The sequence below is a fragment of the Lactuca saligna genome, chromosome 6 (assembly GCF_052625555.1).
Source record: "Lactuca saligna cultivar CGN05327 chromosome 6, ASM5262555v1, whole genome shotgun sequence".
In the NCBI taxonomy this organism is placed as follows: domain Eukaryota; kingdom Viridiplantae; phylum Streptophyta; class Magnoliopsida; order Asterales; family Asteraceae; genus Lactuca; species Lactuca saligna.
Window position 1 is genome coordinate 26,276,795 of NC_136422.1, and position 20,064 is coordinate 26,296,858.

Here is a 20,064-nt window from a genome sequence, read left to right on the forward strand (position 1 = left end):
ACCTCAGAGAGAGAGAGAGAGATGTCCTTTATTATTTTTTTAATTGTTAAAATAAATAAATAAATATTAAATTTTAAGAAAAATGAAAAATAAATACCCCAGGGGTATTATAGTCATTTCAATTTTAGGAGGGACTATTTTCACATACAAACCACTCCAAAAGGACCATGAATCCAAAAAACTCGAGGTTTGAACTAAACCCCAAAAAATTGCATACCACAAGGACTATTTTTGCAATTTTGTCTATATTCTTCTATATAATGAATTCATTGGATGTGGGTTGATCCATTCACCGGATATGGGTTGGTTCGAACCTAATAATTCCATGGATGATATTTGGTTATGAAGTTTAAAGTTTGTGGTTTTAAAACCGATTAAACTCGAAACTAAACCCATCGGTTTTGGGTTGGGATCAAATTTTCTTAAAGCCGATAGTTTGGTTTTGGGTTTGGTTAATGCTCAGGCATAATATATGGCATGGCATGTTAGATATTTTTTAGTCTTATAGCACCATGTTGACACTCATCAACCTTAAAATATAAATTATATTTCCATCAGATTTTTATTTTCAAAATTTATCATTATAATCATTATAATTAAACCTTTTCTTATAAACGTACAATTTTTTTAATGTTAAGTAGGATTTCATTGTTTTGAAATTGAACCGAAATCCATTTCTTCCCGACAACAAAACTTTTACCTCTTACATAATAGATTAATAGGCATAAAAAATGAAGGAATAAAATTAAAATAAAAGTAATTTAATTTACAATATTAAATAGTTAAATACTACTATTTAATTCCATGCCCGTTATTATTAACTAGAGAGACTGTAACGAACTCTGGATAGGACTCGGCGCAGACACATAGAGTAGGAGAGATATGGCGTGTGCCTGTATGCGCCACTTGAGCGCCATCAGGACTCCGACGGTGGCTTCCGCCGGACCTCCAAAGGAAACCGCCAATTCAAGGGTTCTGATACTAGGAGGAACCGGTAGAGTCGGTGGCTCTGCCGCCATCGCTCTCTCTAAGCTCTCCCCTGACCTCCGCATCACCATTGCCGGTCGTAACAGGTTTTGCTTCCATTTCCAATTAACAATCCCCAATAATTTATTAATTCTTCTTTTTCAATTTAACTCCCCTAAACAAAGCACGTTCATAGCAATTTCAACTGCAAGTAGAATCACACAATTTCTTCTCGTTGTTTGTGGTAGAATCGATTGAAGAAAGAAATCCAATCGAATCAGTTAGCTGTGTACTGTGTATCTTCATATCTACCCCTTATAATCATAGCTTTGTAGTAAAATTAGCCATAGCTAGGCCAGGGTGCATTTATCAAATTGTATACTTGGTAATCCAGAAGCATCACTTTCATTTACTTCAAGTACCATTAACATAAAGGACACATGATGTTTTAACCTATTTTACTTCCAAACCCTATAGGCTTAATAGCTAATACTCATGTGTTTGCTTCATGATAGGGAAAAAGGTGCTAGTATGGTGACAACACTCGGGAAGAACGCCGAATTTGCTGAATTTGATATAAATGATGATAAATCACTGGAATCTGCTTTAAATGGTGTGTGTGTGTGTGTGTTTGTTCTTCGAAAACATATGAAAAATTACATTTTTGTTTCTCCTACTTGATCTAATTCCTTGATTCATATTCTACCTTTGTAGATGTCGATCTTGTGGTGCATGCTGCAGGCCCATTTCAACAGACAGAAGATTGCAGAGTCCTGGAAGCTGCAATTCGGGCCAAGGTGAGATCAAGGTAAAAGCTAATTACAAATCTATGATATGATTAATTGTATGTAGAATTTAATTTAAGTTGACTAATAATTTTGATTAATATTCAGACAGCTTATCTTGATGTGTGTGATGATACATATTATGCCTTGCGTGCAAAAGCATATAATAATGAAGCAATTGCTGCAAAAGTTCCAGCAATAACCACTGGTGGAATCTATCCTGGAGTCAGCAATTGTAAATTTACACACCATTTGATTGTATAATAACTAAAAAAGTTCATAAAACTTGATTGTGTTGATGAGGGGTATTTTCGTAATTTTGACAGTGATGGCAGCTGAGCTAGTTCGTGTTGCAAAAACCGAAAATAAGGGCGAGCCTGAACGCCTAAGGTATTTTCGTACTTCATTATTTATTGATGATTGATAATTAAGTTATAATTAAGTTATTTTGTTGTACACTTCCAAATATTATATAACTTTTTTTTTTTTTTCAGATTCTACTACTATACAGCAGGAACAGGTGGAGCTGGGCCCACAATATTAGCCACTAGTTTTTTACTTCTTGGAGAGGAGGTTATTGCATTCAATAAAGGTCTGTTCAAAAGTTAAAAGTTAAAACATTGTAATATTATACATTTTTTATGATGCTAATTAGTAATTAGTAATCAAATCATATAGGAGAAAAACTGAAATTAAGACCATATAGTGGAATGATGAGCATCGACTTTGGAAAAGGAATTGGGAAGAAAGATGTGTATCTCTTGTAAGTTTTATTTAATGCTTCAAGCTTCATCAATGGAGGCATGACGTGTCATTTTTGTTATTTATTTATTTATTTTTTTTGAAGGAATTTACCAGAGGTGACAAGTACCCATGAAACCCTAGGAATTCCAAGTGTGAGTGCTCGATTTGGAACTTCTCCATTTTTCTGGAATTGGGCTATGGATGCAATGACACGCTTTGTTCCTTCTGTAAGATTGCAATCTATTTTATTTTTTTATTAAAATTAAATTCAAAACAAAAAAAAAAATTGTATGTTTTGTTGTAATGTTGTTAGGAACTTTTAAGAGACAGAAGCAAAGTAGAAGAAATGGTTAAGTTATTTGATCCAGTGGTTCGCGTTATAGATGGATATGCTGGAGAGCGTGTCTCACTACGTGTATTATAACTTATTCTCAAATCTTTTAATTTTTTTTTAAATTTATATTTTCGTAACCTAAATTTTAATTATTGTAAATTTATGAACAGGTTGATTTGGAGTGTTCTGATGGGAAGCATACGATTGGTGTTTTCAGTCATAAAAAACTATCTGTGTAATTCTTATATCCTTTAAATTTATTTATTTATTTATCTTTTTTTTTTTTTTTTTTGTGTGTATCAATTTCTTTGAGAATGAATGGTGTATGCAGATCAGTTGGAACTTCCATAGCTGCATTTACTCTTGCTGTTCTTGAAGGTAGCACACAACCTGGTGTATGGTTTCCAGAAGAGGTATTTTTTTAAATGATTTTTTTTATAAATAAAAAAATTCATCAAAGTAAAATGCCTTAAATAATGCATTTATTGTTTTTCCATATTTTCAATAGCCTCAAGGAATTGCCATTGAAGCTCGTGAACTTCTGCTTCAACGTGCTTCACAAGGAACAATTAACTTCGTTATGCACAAGTATTATTCTTTTTTTTTTTTTTTTTCCTTTCGTATTTGTTCAGTTTTATATATAAAAAAAATAACTTTTGTTGTTTGTGTCTACAGGGCTCCATGGATGGTGGAAACAAATCCTAAGGAGGTCGGACTTGGAATATATGTGTAACAATAATAATTCAGACTACACAAACCAAAAACTTGTATGAGTTATAATTGTACAATATTTTTTTAATACATTAAATACATATTACTCAAACATTAAAAAAAACTCACACACAAATATGCATTAGTGGTGGGACCCAGTTCGTGTAAACACAGCGTTTTGGACATCTGTACCCATTCTTGATGACTTGCTTCTACTAAAGCTTCGACCTTCATTTCTCATTTCTTCATCATGATCATATTGTGACCTCTACAAAAACCAATAATGTAATCATAAATAAACTAAGTAAAAAAATCAAAAGTATGAAATTGAATTATTATTATTATTATTATTATTATTATTATTATTATTATTTTACCTTGAGAGGGTTAGAAAGCACAGCATATGCTTCACCAATCATTTTAAAAAGCCTATCAACATCTTTATGTACATTTTCAGCTATCTCCTTCCATAGTCCATCATCTCCATCATCACTTCTAACCACTGATTGTGCAGCCTACATCATCATAAACCCTAATTTCACAATCCTGTTCAAATACACTTTTACTAAAATGTTTCAAATTTTCACACAAACCTTATCAGGATGATGTCTAAGTGCAGCTTTTCTATACGCCTTTTTAATATCCGATGCATTAGCATTTAATTCAGTTCCCCTACAAAGTTGAAAAACATTCATATCACTTCACAAAACTCTTTTGTAAAATTTACATTGAGAAGAACTTACAATATGAGGTACATGTTTAACGGGATTCCCTTTCTAGATTCTTCTTCAACATTAGAAAGCCAAATCCGAGTTTGTTTTATCTCATTAACACCCTTTTCATCCACACGTGTAGTTAAAAGAGACACAAGTCTTTCTAGATCTTTTGCCACCTGTCCATAGTCTCTAATCATCTCATGCAAGCTAGCTCGTCTAGATATTGCCTGTTTTACATCACCAGGGTTATAATCGTCTTTTTCCAAATATATTTATAAAAAAAAAAAAAAATCAAACCTTGAGATAATTTGGATCAAGCGCTATAGCTAGGCTACAATCTGCTATAGCATCAGTGATTTGACCTAAACCTCTGTATGCTGCAGACCTATTGCAAAAACAAACTGATGCAAATGAACGTGATTCAACACTGTGTGATAAAGCAGCAGTGTAATGTTCTATTGCTTCTGTGTGTTTTCCTGATTTATATGCTTCATTTCCAGCTTTCTGCATATAAAATTATGATTCAAAATCAAAAATTCAAAACTTGCAAAAATTAAAAAGTGTTTGTGTATATTTTACTAAACATACCTTGTAAGATAGAAGCTCACGTATTGTATCAGATAAAGGTATTATACAGCTTGAATTCTCTTGTTTTTTGATAAATTCTAGAGCATCATCTAGCTTTCCTAAATAAAAATATGATTTAACAATCAAGTTTGATGCTTCATCAGAAGTGATCTGTTCACACGTCTGAATCACCTCTTCATACCTCTGCAACTGCAAAATAAGACAACACTATTTGATATAACTTTGACCGAATTGACCATTAGGTTTGGTGATTTTAAAATTTTAAATTTTTAATACAAACCATGAATAGGGTGTTTGCTTTCATCTGGAGCAATTTATCTGAACAAGTGCTTATCTGTAGAGCTTCATTCATAACTCTCAATGCAGATTCTAAGTCTTGAGAATCTTGTCTTTGGGAAAGATCGTTACATTGCTTAATACATTCAGACACTTTCTGATTAAGTAAAAAACTGAAGATGTTAAAAACTTAAACATACACAGCTCAAGGGTGTTTAAGTAATTTGACTCACACTTCATATTACCTGTGCCTTTTCTAGACCTTCAGAGGCCTCTGCTATTACTTTCTTGTCATTTCCAGGTTGCATGCACTTTGTATATTGCTGTTTTGCATTTTCAGTTTCTCCAATAGCAAGGTAACAACTGTAAACAGATTATAGATATTATATTATGATGCAATGAAATTTTATAAGATTAATAGATAAGGTTAGTAAGGCTTACTGTGCAGCTCGAAGTTGGACCTTGAGAAAGCTAGGATCTATGGTGGAAGCCATTAAACAGTCTTGTAAAGCTTCTTTCATCTTTCCAAGAGAAACCCTAGTTGCTGAACGATTGCTATAGCATAACATCAAAGCCTTAAGACAGCTTCTAGATTTTTCATTTTCAGATACTGAATTTAATCCTTGTGTATAACAATCCTCTGCTTTAACCAGTTCGCCATTGTTGTAAGCTTGGTTTCCCCTGATTCAAATCATCGTCTTAGTTCTTTGAAACATCATAACATTGTTAGCTGATTAATAGAAATGAAAATGTGTAGAATCTCACACCTCAATCGCCATTTCTCACAGGCGTCCTCAGCTATTTTGCTGGAAGATGAAGTAAAAGCTTGATCATTTACTGGTTTTAAGTCGACCCGTTTTTTGCTTAAGAAGTTAGACAAATCAACTTCTTGACCCTTTATACCTGATAATCTAGATAAATCAGCTAGTTTTTCATCATATGGAGGACTATTTAGTGGTAAGTATGCTTCAAATTCAAAAGCATCTGGATTTTCAGATGGATTTCTTCTGGTAAACCCATAATCTTCTTGAAGCCTTGAATGACCAACAATGGAGTTTTTTGACTTGTCTTTCTTTTTCTTTGACCTTGTGTCTTTAACAGAATCCTTCTTTGCTTCGAATCTATTCATCCCAGAAAACAAGTTACTTCTCATGTCTGGTGTTCTGAATTCTACCTGTGGAGCCCCTAGATCATCCAATTTGCTTGTAAAAGCAAACTCACCCATTTTTTCCGATTGAACAAAATCGATGAACTGGCTTTCGTTTGTTGAATCGTGTATCTTCAACTTGCTAACCTCGTTTGGCAGTTCATCGACTGAAGATTTGTCGACATCAGCTTTGTTCTGAGTTGGATTTGCATAACCTTTATCGGAATCGATCTTCATTTTCAACATATCATCGAGAATGACATTGGAAATCTCGCTAGAAACTCTCCTTTCCGGATTCCAATGTGAACTGGAATTGGAATTGTTTGCACCAAATAGGAACGTCTCCTTGGGATCATTTTCGAAACTCAAATTGCCTAAAACCGCTTCAGATGAGCTCGTAAATTGGTTAAACCCTAGAGGATTAGTAGACTTATGATTATGAGAAGATGCTTGATTTCTCACCTTCAAAAACCGTGTCGAAGCTGAACTAGTAGCAGCACCGGGCTTCCTGGAGGCCGTCAACGCCGGCGAACTAAACCCCAAAATGGGATTTGCTTCGTTGAAACCCGAGAATCCATTATTTGAGTTCGATGACGAAGAGTTCATGTTGCTCTAATGAAAACAAAATCGATCAAGCTTGATGGACTGGGTCGCTACTGCGACATACAATCAGCAGAGTTTCTGTAGCTGGATTTGATCAGTGAGCGGAATCCTCATTCGATAGTAGGTTGATTGGTGTTTGCTCTTTGATTGATCGGAAAGAATCTATCGTGCCATGGTTCATTCTATCCTTCACTGGGTTTCATGTTCAAATGATTCATGGGTGTCCCCATTTCAAAAAGCTTGCCTTCACGTTCACGAGGTGAAATGTTCTCTTTTAGCCCCCGTACTTTTAACAGTTTACAAAAATGGACCTTCCGTTCAATTCAACACAACAAATATCTTTAAGACTATCTAAATCGGATTTTAACCTTTTGACCTTTTGACTCTCTAGACGTCAATAAGACAAAATTAAAATTGCTTAAAGAGAAAGAAAAAAAAAATAAAGTCGGAGGTGGACTTTTTAAATTTTGTATAACTTAACGAAAATATAAAACACAATAAATATATTTCATAAAATTATTACAAACAAAAATTATAAATAAATTTATAAAAAACTAATACGTTAAAAACACCTTATTTATGTTTTGGAAGGGTGTGTTATATGGGGATGGTGAGCGGCTGTACAATTTTCAATGAATTTTAACCATTTAATATCAGGATACAAACAAAACAAAGAATGCTCATAATTTATATTTTTACTGGTTTTTTATAAACAATTCTAAAATATAGAAGTGTTTGTTTATTGTATGTAGGGCTGTAAACGAACCAAAACGAATAAGGTCTTGTTCATGTTCGTTCGTTTAAGTTAGCCGAACAACAAACGAACACGAACGAATAAACGAACGAGATTTTCTTGTTCATGTTCGTTTATTTATGTTCGTGAACATGCTAAACGAACATAAACGAACAAACATAAACGAACAAAGATAAAAAAAACACAATTGAACAAATATGAACATAAACGAACATATAATATAACAATATAATAAAAAATAATTGAATACAGATGAATATAAATAAACTTAAACGAACGTAAATGAACATCATAAACGAACGTTCACGAACATAAATGAACGAACGAGACCATTGTTCATGTTCGTTCATTTAACTAAAAGAACGATAATTTTTGTTCATGTTCATTCATTTATTAAATAAACGAACATAAACGAACTTCCCGCCGAACAGTTCACGAACGGTTCGCCGAACGTTCAATTCGTTTACAGCCCTAATTGTATGACTTATATAATTACCAAAGACTAACGGGATAGGATGAACAATAATCTTTTTTTACTTATATTTATTTTTCGCCTAGTTTTGATTAAAGTTGTCTCACCTAAATAGTCAAGTGCTTTAAGAGCATCTACAATCCACTCTTATTTTCCAATCATTTCCTCAATTTCTTCCCCATTCTTCTTCAATTCTCCCCCATTTATTCCTCCATTTTGGAAGATATGAATACTATTATACCAAATATGGTATTATACTATTCATTTCTCTCAAAATGGGGATGAACTTTACGTTGTTGGTTTTAATCTCTCTATTTATATATTTATATATTTCTACTTCATTTTTACCTACTCATTATAATTTAAATATAATAGTTAATATTTATAATATTTTGTTATATATTAAATTATATTAATTAATTATAAATATAAAGTTTGTTTTTTTTCATCAAATTCATATAAAAATTTAAATACATATTGAAATTTTAAAAAATGATACCGTATTTTACAAAGCTTATAATTAAAATTGTGTATGTCTAATATTTATATAAATGTATGTATAATATTTATTTAAAAGTGTTTATGTGTAATGTTTTCTATAAATGCATATATAATATTTATTTATAAGTTTATTATAAATATAATCTTTTTTATTTAATATTAATATAATAAAAAAATTATACATTATATATTTGTTAAAACTAAATTAGTAGAAGGGTGTGTTTGATAATGTATGTAAGTTAGAATAATGAAATATACTAGGAATATACTTTGAGAGTAAAAAATAGAGTAGAACTGGAGAAGACTATTTATCCAATTTTTTACTTTATTTTTTTGAAAAAAACAATAATAAAAAAGAATGTGTTGGAGATTATCTAAATTTAGTTGTTTGGGTTTCGACTTCGGATCCTTCCCCTTCCTTTTTTATTTGTGCAAGTGGATTTATTTACATGGGTTAAACAAACACCATGGATCCGAATTTACCTACCCCTAGATGTTCAAATCCGGATCCATGTCTCCCAAGTTTTTTTTTTTTTTTAGGCTTAGTGCTTCACCCTAACTTTTAAATTTAGTTATGAATTTGGTTCTATAATAGTGTAAAAACAGTTGTAGCCCAACTTTTAACTATTTTTACGAATTTAATACCTCATCGAATCTAAGTCTCCAAATTTATTTTTTTAGAGTTTAGATTTTGTTTTTTTTACAATTCCGTTTTTTTTTTTTTTTTTTTTTTCATATTCGTTTTTATGCATTTTGGACTATTTTTTCAAATGAACACTGGATCTCCACTGCAATTTGCGGGGTTACAAACCCTAGTTTATTCTATTGAAAACTTACATATTTTCAATGATTTATTGTAGAAAACTTCTTTTACAGACTTTTTTGAAAAGAAAAAAAGAACATCTAAAATATAAGAGTTTGTGGCAAAATTCGGATAATTTCTTATTTAACCTTTATATATCAGACAACCACAAATTTAACAATTTCGACTCATTTACATATAAAATTATTTTATGACGTAACAAATGATCCATAGCAGCAATATTTTGACATGTGTGAGACAGCAAACAAAGATAGCCCCATTTTCAATGATAACATATAAGGTCATAAGTTTTTTTTTTGTATAATACAAGTCTGAATACAGTGGCTTAATAAGTAATGATATGTCGTGATAAACCGTATAAAAACAATCATATATATATATATATATATATATATATATATATATATATATATATATATATATATATATATATATATATATATATGTATATATATATATATATATATATATATATATATATATATATATATATATATATATGTATATATATATATATCGTTGACAAGACTAAGTTATTAACTCATAAAAAATACATACTTTGAATATATATGGCCATAAATTATATAAAAAAAATTGTCAAGCTCAAGGGTCTCAATCATATGGTTTTGTATCATTATAACAAGTCTCCCACACAGCTTCCATTGCATCCTTAGCAGCTGCTTCTGAACAGTAAGGATTATTGGCTAATGACTTCCTTACCCTTCTTCTCACACACTCCTTTATACTTCAAATCAAATAAAATAAAAACAGGGTGGGTAATTTTTTAAAAATTGAACAAGTAGTAAAAAAAAAAAAAAAGATAAACTTACTTGTTCATGGCCTCTTATTTTGACAAAACCTCACAATAGCTCCCTTTTATAGTGGCAATCACCACTGACATGATGAGCACAATTAGTCCAATCTAAATTTGCAGCTCGACAATCATCTTATGCGTGAATTAGTTTATGGATAACCACTTGATTTACCTCATCTTTGAATGTTTATGTGATTGCTACATACCACTATCTACAAGTTGCATGCAAAAAGGTGAAATGTTTCTAGTCAAATTGAGTTTCAATTGTGTAAGAATCGTATATGGCACTTCAATCTTGATGTATAAAGTATAAACTATGAATAGGTTAAAGATAAAATTGAGGGTAATCTAATCTAAAATGGATGGATATGCAAAAATTATCACTCGTCTATGCAATTAACACCTTTACAGCAAGTAATAATTTTCAAAGTTTAAAGTGAAGGGTTCAAATTAATATTTTAAAAAGTAAAGGAATTGAAAAGTTACAAATTCATAAACATAAAATATAGAAAAAATTACATAAATAGTCTTTATGATAGTCACAAACTTAGTCTACTTGAAAAGACAAAAATATCTTACACTAATGGATCAACAGTAAGAACATGAGCAAAAATGGTCATTCATGCAAGTTTTGGAAACCATAATGATCATGTTCGTCAAAAAAAAATTTATCAGACACTTGCTTTATGACTTTTGTAAACCATAAAGACCATTTTAGTAATTTTGTTGGATTGAATATAAAGTAGATAAACCACCGATTGCTTATCACATATTCATATTTTTGCGAAAATTTTATACTAAATATTCAACATATTTGTAAAACAATGAAGATTTTCTCTTATAGTATAAGGACATAAGCTTTGTGGAGGAGCTGTTTCTTTTGTTAGTAAATACTCAAAATGTTATTGTTGTGAAATTAAATACTAATTTGATTATTATATTGTGAGTTTTTTATTTTGTTGTTTTGTACCATTTTTTTGTCATTAGTTCAATGTTTGCCTCATAATAAATTATATTTTGCACCTTTTGTTTTGTAATTTTTGTTACATATATGTTTTGTGCATCGTACATTACATACATAGGGGCATTATCATTCATATCACCTTGGACATTGAAAACCAATGAAGCAGCCCTGCATAGCTGAGTGATTGAAATGAGATTCTTCTTTGTGATATAATTGTATCATTAACACACATGCAAAGCAATATTGATCGTACGCCTCTAGAAAGAAATTGCAATGTCATTTTAAGTGGCACTTGAAAGTGCATGCATGTTTACACATTTTATATATCTTCCTTTATATTTTAATGTCACAAACTTTAGGAAAAATATATTAACTCACCTAAGTCTCAGCACTATTGCTTCTGAATGCATGTGCAACTTCCATTATATTTCTCAAGGAATCGACACGCAGCATACGAATATGAATCCATCCAATGTCATACAAGGAATATTATCAAACACAATATTTAAAAAACACAACCAACTTATTGTTTCATCTCCATGGTCAAAAGAAAATCATTATCGTAGTCTCCTTTGGCAAGGAAATACCAATGTTTTAAAACCTGGGTTTTTAGTTGATCCGGTGTGATGATCGGTTCACGGGTCAACTCGATTTATGTTCTTTTTCTATTTTTATATATTTTTACTTTCATGCATAATGCATAAACATATAAAACCAATAATTTGATATCCACAAAGTTTAAACATTAAAAAATATTGAAGAAACCGCAAACGGCTCGTTGTTTTGGCGTTCGCTATTTGTATCAAACTATCCAAACCCTATTAAAACGGGTCAATCCGATTTTAACCGGTTCGACATAAGTGGTCGAATCGCGGTTTTAGGGAAACCCGGCCAGTTCGATCCGGTTTGTATTTTTACAAAAAATCGATCTCAATTGACCTGCCTTCTATCCCGGGTCACAGTCCAACTGGTTGAACTGGCCGGGTCGACCCGGGTTTTAAAACATTGGAAAATACCAAAACCCAAGTGGGTCTTAGACCCACCCTATTCCTCGATCTTGATCTTTCCAATAGCTACCTAAGATTGTTGGTTGGCACTTGTTTTCATGGAGAAGACAACCCACCAGAAACAATTAACCTCATGTTGCTCTCCTTCTTTCCTTTGCTATTTGATAGACTCTCAAGAACAACTCAGTCCCCTCTAGTCTATCTTTCTCGTTCCTTCTCCTTGGGGTGCCGCTAGGGGAGACGCCCCAACCAACTAAAACACATATATGGGTGTAAGTTGTTACACAGTTGCTTGAAAGTGGAAACCGGAGAACAATCTGGGACAAGAAGCTTTTGACAAAACTACCCTCTAAAAACCTCTTTTTTCTTTCTCGTTCATTATTATCCTTGTCGTGCCAAATTACGGAAGCATTAAATGATAATTAAGAAGAAATTAGAAGAAGAATGAACAAAGAATCACCAGAAGATGTTTATCTTGAAATATATTTAATTACAAAGGAGATACAGAGAAGAAAGAACACCAAAAAATGAAACTTTCTAAAAGACTAAAATTAAGACATAAAAGCTACTATATCTTAATTGTACATAAAAGCTACTATGATCTTAAATATACACAAAAGTTTGAACCTTTAACCTGTTTACACTAATGGCTCTTACACTATAGCCTTATTGACATATTAGAACCTAAACATAGTTTTAATGCCACATTTTACTATAATCTCCACCTTGGCATTCAAACTAAGTATTCAAAATTGAAAATCAAACTTTTATAGCAAACTTGAAATAACTTTGGACAACCGACCCTTATCCAACCAAACTTCTCGAATTACCCATTTCCACACAGGAACACTAAGACTATCTAGAGTTCCGTAAGGATTTTGGTGCTTTGTTTTGACTTGTAAGCCTACTAAGCATTCCTGCAAATATCTTCCAATGTCTTTCTTTAATCCAGGACACCAATAATCAGCCCGTACATCATAGTATATTTTACTGGTACCAGGATGTATAGACAGCTTAGATTTATGAGCTTCATCTAAAATCTTCTGTCTTAATCCACTAATCTTTGGAATCCATAACTGATTCTTAAATACCTTCAATCCTCGTGGATCATCAAGTAAAACATCAGTATAATGTATCATCCATTCCTTCTTCACATTTTCTAGCTTTAAGGCCTCTTCTTGCCATTTCTCTAGTTCATCAAGAATATTGAACTTTACAGTAGTGTGAGTAATAGTATAACAAATACTATTACGATAACTTTTCTGCTAAGAGCATCAACAACTACATTGGCCGTTCCAAGATGATACAAGATTTCACAGTCATCGATCAGTTCCATGGCTCATTGTTGTCTCATATTTAAAGTTTGTTGATTGAATATGTACTTGAGACTTTTGTGATCGGTAAACAATTGGCATTTTGTACCAAAATGATAATGTCTCCAAAGTTTTAGCGCAAATACCACTACAGCAAGTTCAAGGTCATGAGTGGGATAATTCTTTTCATACTATTTTAGTTGTCTTGGGGCATAAGCTATTACTCTACCATGTTGCATCAACACATAACCGAGTCCCAATCTTGAAGCATCGCTATACATAGAAAAATCATTATCATCTTATGGGAGTGATAAGATCGGAGCATGAGTCAAAAGATCTTTTAAAGTCGAGAAAGCTTTTTCTTGGAATTCACCCCATTCAAACTTTTCTTCCTTTCATGTAAGACTTGTGAGAGGTACAACTATACGTGAAAAGTCTTTAATGAATCTTCGGTAATATCCCGCGAGACCCAAGAAACTACGGATCTCATAAGTGTTATAACACATATATAACATTGAGTTATCATAGTCAACTATAATACTTGTACTCTAACAATACATTTATCCTATCATGCAAAGGATATACAATAGGATACGTGGCATAATGAGAAACTCACCTGAACTGAAGAACCGGAGAAGCACAACAACACTCTCACACCTTGCACTGCTCAATCTCCTGAACTGGTTGACATCAAAAGAGATAAATCTTCAGTCAACAATCCAAAACCTCCAAGTTTGACCCTAAGTCAAACTGGCTAAAAGTCAACGGTCAACCAAGACAACAACCACCACGTGTGGGCATGCCAAGACAAAATAAACAACATGCAGGACATCGCCATGTCGTGGGACCTCCTTGGCCATGCCGTGGGAATGTCAGGACAATATCAGCATGAATTAACATTCCACCACATCATGATTACTATCAGAAGCTATTTTTCTCATTAAGGGGTTAATCCATTAAGTCCTTTGCTCCAACATTACAAAAGGATTCATTCCCTCAAATGAACTATAAAAATCCTTACTTTATGGACATGTATGTCCAATACATGTCTCTTCCAAAACTAGGACAAAATAAGGTAAGAAATAGAATCAAGACTCCATGCATGGCACCAATCAACATGTAAGTCTAGATCTGAAACATATGATGACCTAGGGATCTCAAGAAGTGATAAAGTTGCCAACTTTATCAAAATCAACCATTAGTATCAACATAACATGAAGGAAATGATCTAAAAAATATAGATCTATAAGGATGAACCATAAATGTGAGAACTTGGAGACTTACCCAAGTCCAAAAGATGCAACAAGAGATGGCGACAATATGCTAGTTGATCCTTTGCTCAAAAAAAGCCTTCCTTCAACCTTCAAATAACCAAAACACCAACAAAGATCTTAAAGGACAAGAGGAGAGGGTAGGGTTTTGAGATAGGAGGGTGAGGGCTAAGGGAAATGAGCTAACCCTAGAGATAAAACCTTTAAATATAGAGGAAACCCTAAATATTATGGGTTTGGGCTACAATAATTGCAATAGTTGCCATGTCGTAACATCACTTCATGCCATGTCGTGGCAGCCACCACATACATGATTCTTGAATTTTCCATGCCATATCATGGTACCCGATTTACCATGTTGTGGCATATGGTTTTACTCAAAAACCATATCTTTGGCCCGATTGAGTCTTCAACTGATGCATTTTGGAAAACGGGTGTTACATATGTTTTTCCAAGTTCGGTATATATACTTAAATAAACTTGTTAAGTGGAATGTGTTTTGCCATATTTAAGACATGTTGGTCTTTTCCCAATGCTATAAGACCAAAATCAAAGTCAACATCAGGAATCCTAAAATGATAGTTAGGGGTACAGAGTAACCAAGTTCCAGCATTATAACATCAAGTTCATGTATCGAGAACTCATCAATGTCTGCCAAATCAACATAGTGCACTTCACCTCCAACATATATGACTTTTGGAAGTTATAGTGTAGCTTTATGGTAAATATTATGGAATTTGCATCTATAAAAAAAATTGATCCAAATGTTAGTAAAACGTATGTAATTTGACTATAATACTCAAGAGCATACGAAATTTCATAATAAGAAAAGGAGCAACTAACCATAAATTTGTGAAGTGTCAAACTCTTGATTTACTAGTCTTATTGTCCACATTATGTACACCATTTGCATTTAAAATGTAGAAACAATGATTTTCTTTGATGGTTGGATTAAGGTTTTTTTTTTTCTGCATAATTGTTGTATAGAGAAGAAGATAGAAGTTGAATAGCCAACTGTGACTTAAGGATCTTAAAAGGGATTTCAGGGATAATATTTTGTTCATTGTGATGCTAATATAGAGACAATAACACAAGAAAAAAAATACATATTTTCCCTCACATGCCGAGGGAGTTAACAACTAGAAGTTAACATATGTGAGTTTGGAAGACCAATTCCACATGGAAACTAGCTTGAAATGACTATTTCTCCCATTTTTGAAAGGTTTGGACTAATTTTCTGAAAAAAATGCAACTATGTAGACCATTTTTGCAGTTTTATAAAAAACAATCTCATCCACCAATCCATGTTAAAATCAACTTAATAATTTATATGTTGGATTAAATTTTTTAACCCATTTAATTAAAAAGATTGGGTTATGGTTGAAATTTCCAACCAGATTCCAACCTGCCAACATGTTGTGTTTATTATAGTTATATTTAATTTATATTTATTAAATATTAATGTTTCTAATGTTATTTGGCCACTTGATTTATGTTTGTGGGTTTAGTTTTTTAAATTTGAACAATTATTGAAGCTTATAATAAGGATGATAATTTGGCTTGAAACCCCGAAACAAACCAAAACCCGAACTGAACCAAACTAAATTAGGTCTGAATAAGCAATTCGATTTGGGTTTCGGGGATCTATATTATGCGTATTCTGTTCTCGGGTTATTCGGTTCGGGTTACCCAAATAAGAGCTTATTCGGTTCTAAATACCTGACCCGAATAAGCATTCCTCGTCCCTTTTTCTGATCGACAAAAATAAATATCACGATTCACACTTTTGTCCTTGTTGTTCATAACAAAAAAACCCTACACTCCTTCTCGTTATATTAAAATCGACAAATCTTCTCATCTATTTCCAAACTCGAAATCACTTTTTTCGATCTTTCCTCTTGTTTCAGACTTTCAAAAATCATCCCTTCCTATTGTGTCTAAGGATTCATGAATTCATATTTTTTCTGGTAATGGAAAATTGTTCCAACTCAAGAAACTCAAATAAGAAATTAATTCACATTATATTAATCTACTGTGTAAATGTTATTCTTTGAATGTGTTATTGTGCTATGTTATTCTTTGAATGTTTTATGTTGATGTATAAAAATACATTATTTTTTTATTATTTGGGTTATAGAATCATAATATGATTTATTTGGTTTCTTTCGGTTATATTAGGTCCTTAATCATCTTGTACATGTATTTCAGGATATTCTGGTACAAACTGAATCGAATCGATTAATACCCGAACCGAACCGAACCCGTATTAATTAATCGGTTCAATTTTTTGGTTCATGCAATTACCCTTATTCAGTTTCAAGTTATTTGGGTTTGTGTCGACTCGATTCGATCTGGTTCCGAACCGAATAACATCTCTAGCTTATAACTTTTTTTCATTTTAATTGAATAATAATTGGAGTATTTAAGTTTTTTTTTTCAAATTTAAATGTTCCAACCTGAATTCAACCCGTTTATCAAACATGTTGGGATGAGAAAAAAAAAACAAACTTGTCAATCCGGTTTACACCTATTTTCCAAACATGTCGGGTTAAGTTTACATTTTTTCACCGATTTATTAATAATGTTAAGTTGAGTTGAAATTTTCAAATCATTTAGTTAAATATATCTACTTTGAAATTACCTAACTTAAGTGTCAGCCTTTTATTACACCACAAGGAATGAGGTCTAGACATCGACGACACTTTCAGCCACTATGCCGATGACAGGTCGTCGGCAAAGTCTATACCGACGACTTTTGTCGTCCACACAAAGTCGTCAATAAAAGTGGAAAATGCCGTCAGGATAGATGTCGTCGATACAGAGCCACCAGTGTTGACGACTGGTTGTCTGCAAAAGGTCGTCGGGAGTGATTTTCAAATATATATATATATATATATATATATATATATATATATATATATATATATATATATATATATATATATATATATATAATAAACCTAGTCCGATGATGTAGAGATTCAAATTCAATCAAATTCAAAGAAGTGGTTGTTATCATATGCAAAATAACAAATACCATTGCATCCTTGCATTTTAATTAACCTACACATCGAAACATCAAAAACAACACTACTAAAAAGCCATAATTCAAATCCTTAATTAAGTTGCTTTGTTCCTGATTTCTGACCAAGGAGCAAATTATATTCTTCTCTTAATTGCTTATATTTTTCACTTAAGTTCTTCGTAGCTTCGATTTTATCATATACATTGCCATTCTTGGTTTCTTCTAGTTGACGCTTCACGTCTTTGATTTGATTCTTGAGCACGCGGGTCCTCTCCAGTTTTGTGTTGTGTTCTTCTTGCAAAGTTTCCATTGTTGAAGATGTCCTATTTGCTGATTGATGCTCGATAAACAAATAAACAAGTATGCTTTTAGAGTAACAGTAAAATTATGAGAATAACAAAAATTATGAAAACTCGAGTTTTTGTAATTTCTTTTACATATCAAGTGACCATTATTAATTAACCAAAAATGTCTTACTTACTTATTTATTAAACTAAACTATACATTCTGAATTTGATTTTACAAAGCACCTTGTGATTTTGATGTTGTACAAAAAAGCACTAGTCCAAATAAAACACAAAAAACATAAACGTTACCGAAGAAACTGCTGTTGTCTTCCATGACTTTGAAGGCTACTCCTAATAAACATGAATATTAATTAACATAAAAGCAATAAATAATAATTAATATAAAGAATAAATGTTCTAAAATATAAGAAATGATTCGGAACCGTAAGTACATGTCTTAAGACACAATCGCTATTGATTAAAAATTTATACGATTATTAGTAATAGAGTAATAAGTGACAACAATATATCAAATAATGTAGATAGGGTGTATGCATTAAAATTAGTAGGTGTAATTAAACTCGTCGTCTTCACACATTTGTAAAGCTTTTTCGTCTCCTTGTTCTCAAGTAATCACAAAGACATGTATAGATTTCCCTTGTATATGTATTGATTCTCTCAGATGTATTTTGATTGGTTCCTAATAAAGATACATTTGAATTGTTGTTGATAATATGCAAGTTGTTTGGTTACGAACTTAATATATGCATCACAGAATCACACTATTAGTAATACTCGGTGATCTTGATACTTTTTATGAAAACATGAACTCTTGCACTTACTACTGGGACTTCAAAGCAGTCTTTCGCTCAAAGTTGATATATATATATATACTTGATTATATAGCTTAATGAGATATAAGCTCGATATCAACTTCAAGAAATTTCACGTTTAGTTCAAGAGTTTCCATAGCTCAATGAAAATATCTTATGTTCTATAAATATATTATTCACGCTGGAGTTAAAAAAGTATAACGGATACTTAGAGTTGGAAAATTAAAACTCGATAAGAACTTAAGTTTGAACATTTTAAAACGAACTGGACTCACTGATAAGAATTTAAGTTCGAACTTGAATCACCCGGTGATAAAAAGCTCAACTCATTTATAAATAATATAATCATTAAAGAAAATAAGTGTTCGGGCTTCTTAGCACAAGTTAGGGATCATATGTCTAAATTACATGATTAAACATGTCTAATCTATTATTGAAAATACAATAGTTAATGAATTGGAAAAGTTCCACAAGACAAATGCAATCCATAAAAAAATAATATAAAATCAAACCTGATACGATTGAAGACTAAAAGTTGATTTTGCTGCAAGAAGGATGCTCTCTTTTCTTTGACCGGTCACTCCTTTGAGTTTGCAGTTTGCACTGACCTTACACACATGCAGGCTTAAATAATGATATCACAAGATAGGACAAGTACACATAGAATCAGACACACACACACATCCATGCACACATTTGAACAAAAAAACAAGACAATTCTACACACACACAATATATATATATATATATATATATATATATATATATATATATATATATATATATATATATATATATATATATATATATATATATATATATGATCTTGAAAGAATATGTGGTTCTTATGTAACTAATGATACCTATAAAACTATCAAAAACTACATAGTTTTAAAAAATACAAGCAAATCTTTCTACTATCTTTTTTGAATCCTCTATTAAAGCTTATTCTAGGCTTTGTATAAATTTTTATAGAGTTTTATAAGTTTAATTTTGCACCACAAACCATGTACAATAATATTTTACCAACTACCTGGAGGTCTCCGTTGTAATGTCCCAAAAATAGTAGTAAATTTTTCATTTTTAAATCATTAAATTCATACAAACATTTGTTCCGAAACCAATCAGAG

General features: G+C 31.8%; 2 protein-coding genes and 1 long non-coding RNA gene across 3 annotated transcripts; 1 reads left to right on the plus strand and 2 right to left on the minus strand.

Moving 5' to 3' along the window:
- The first annotated feature begins 821 nt into the window (after positions 1 to 821).
- On the plus strand, positions 822 to 3,664 carry LOC145000272 (Saccharopine dehydrogenase). The gene is made up of 13 exons (XM_078959472.1): positions 822 to 1,073; positions 1,482 to 1,579; positions 1,681 to 1,763; positions 1,860 to 1,986; positions 2,078 to 2,141; positions 2,246 to 2,343; positions 2,430 to 2,514; positions 2,599 to 2,722; positions 2,809 to 2,910; positions 3,000 to 3,064; positions 3,161 to 3,242; positions 3,338 to 3,417; positions 3,505 to 3,664. Exons 1-13 carry the CDS (start codon positions 883 to 885, stop codon positions 3,560 to 3,562), a joined length of 1,257 nt encoding a protein of 418 aa, XP_078815598.1. The 5' UTR covers positions 822 to 882; the 3' UTR covers positions 3,563 to 3,664.
- Positions 3,558 to 7,106, minus strand: LOC145000271 (uncharacterized). Its single transcript, XM_078959471.1, has 10 exons — positions 5,888 to 7,106; positions 5,562 to 5,801; positions 5,366 to 5,483; positions 5,125 to 5,277; positions 4,845 to 5,033; positions 4,554 to 4,760; positions 4,284 to 4,483; positions 4,134 to 4,212; positions 3,918 to 4,055; positions 3,558 to 3,808 (listed from the first exon to the last, which is right to left on the minus strand). Exons 1-10 carry the CDS (start codon positions 6,871 to 6,873, stop codon positions 3,683 to 3,685), a joined length of 2,436 nt encoding a protein of 811 aa, XP_078815597.1. The 5' UTR covers positions 6,874 to 7,106; the 3' UTR covers positions 3,558 to 3,682.
- A 10,669-nt stretch (positions 7,107 to 17,775) lies between these two features.
- On the minus strand, positions 17,776 to 19,542 carry LOC145002062 (uncharacterized). Its single transcript, XR_013661792.1, has 3 exons — positions 19,447 to 19,542; positions 18,411 to 18,452; positions 17,776 to 18,144 (listed from the first exon to the last, which is right to left on the minus strand). It is a non-coding gene; the product is annotated as an uncharacterized LOC145002062 (long non-coding RNA).
- Between the last annotated feature and the right edge of the window lie 522 nt (positions 19,543 to 20,064).

What these genes read in the sequence shown, in the direction of transcription:
- LOC145000272 (XM_078959472.1), top strand. Translation starts at nt 883, where the DNA reads ATGGCGTGTGCCTGTATGCGCCACTTGAGCGCCATCAGGACTCCGACG. An exon ending in ACTGGAATCTGCTTTAAATG is followed by an intron (nt 1,580 to 1,680) that starts GTGTGTGTGTGT and finishes CTACCTTTGTAG; the next exon opens with ATGTCGATCTTGTGGTGCAT. An exon ending in TGACACGCTTTGTTCCTTCT is followed by an intron (nt 2,723 to 2,808) that starts GTAAGATTGCAA and finishes TAATGTTGTTAG; the next exon opens with GAACTTTTAAGAGACAGAAG.
- LOC145000271 (XM_078959471.1), bottom strand. Translation starts at nt 6,873, where the DNA reads ATGAACTCTTCGTCATCGAACTCAAATAATGGATTCTCGGGTTTCAAC. An exon ending in AAGGTCTAGAAAAGGCACAG is followed by an intron (nt 5,278 to 5,365) that starts GTAATATGAAGT and finishes TTACTTAATCAG; the next exon opens with AAAGTGTCTGAATGTATTAA. An exon ending in TTAAACATGTACCTCATATT is followed by an intron (nt 4,213 to 4,283) that starts GTAAGTTCTTCT and finishes TCAACTTTGTAG; the next exon opens with GGGAACTGAATTAAATGCTA.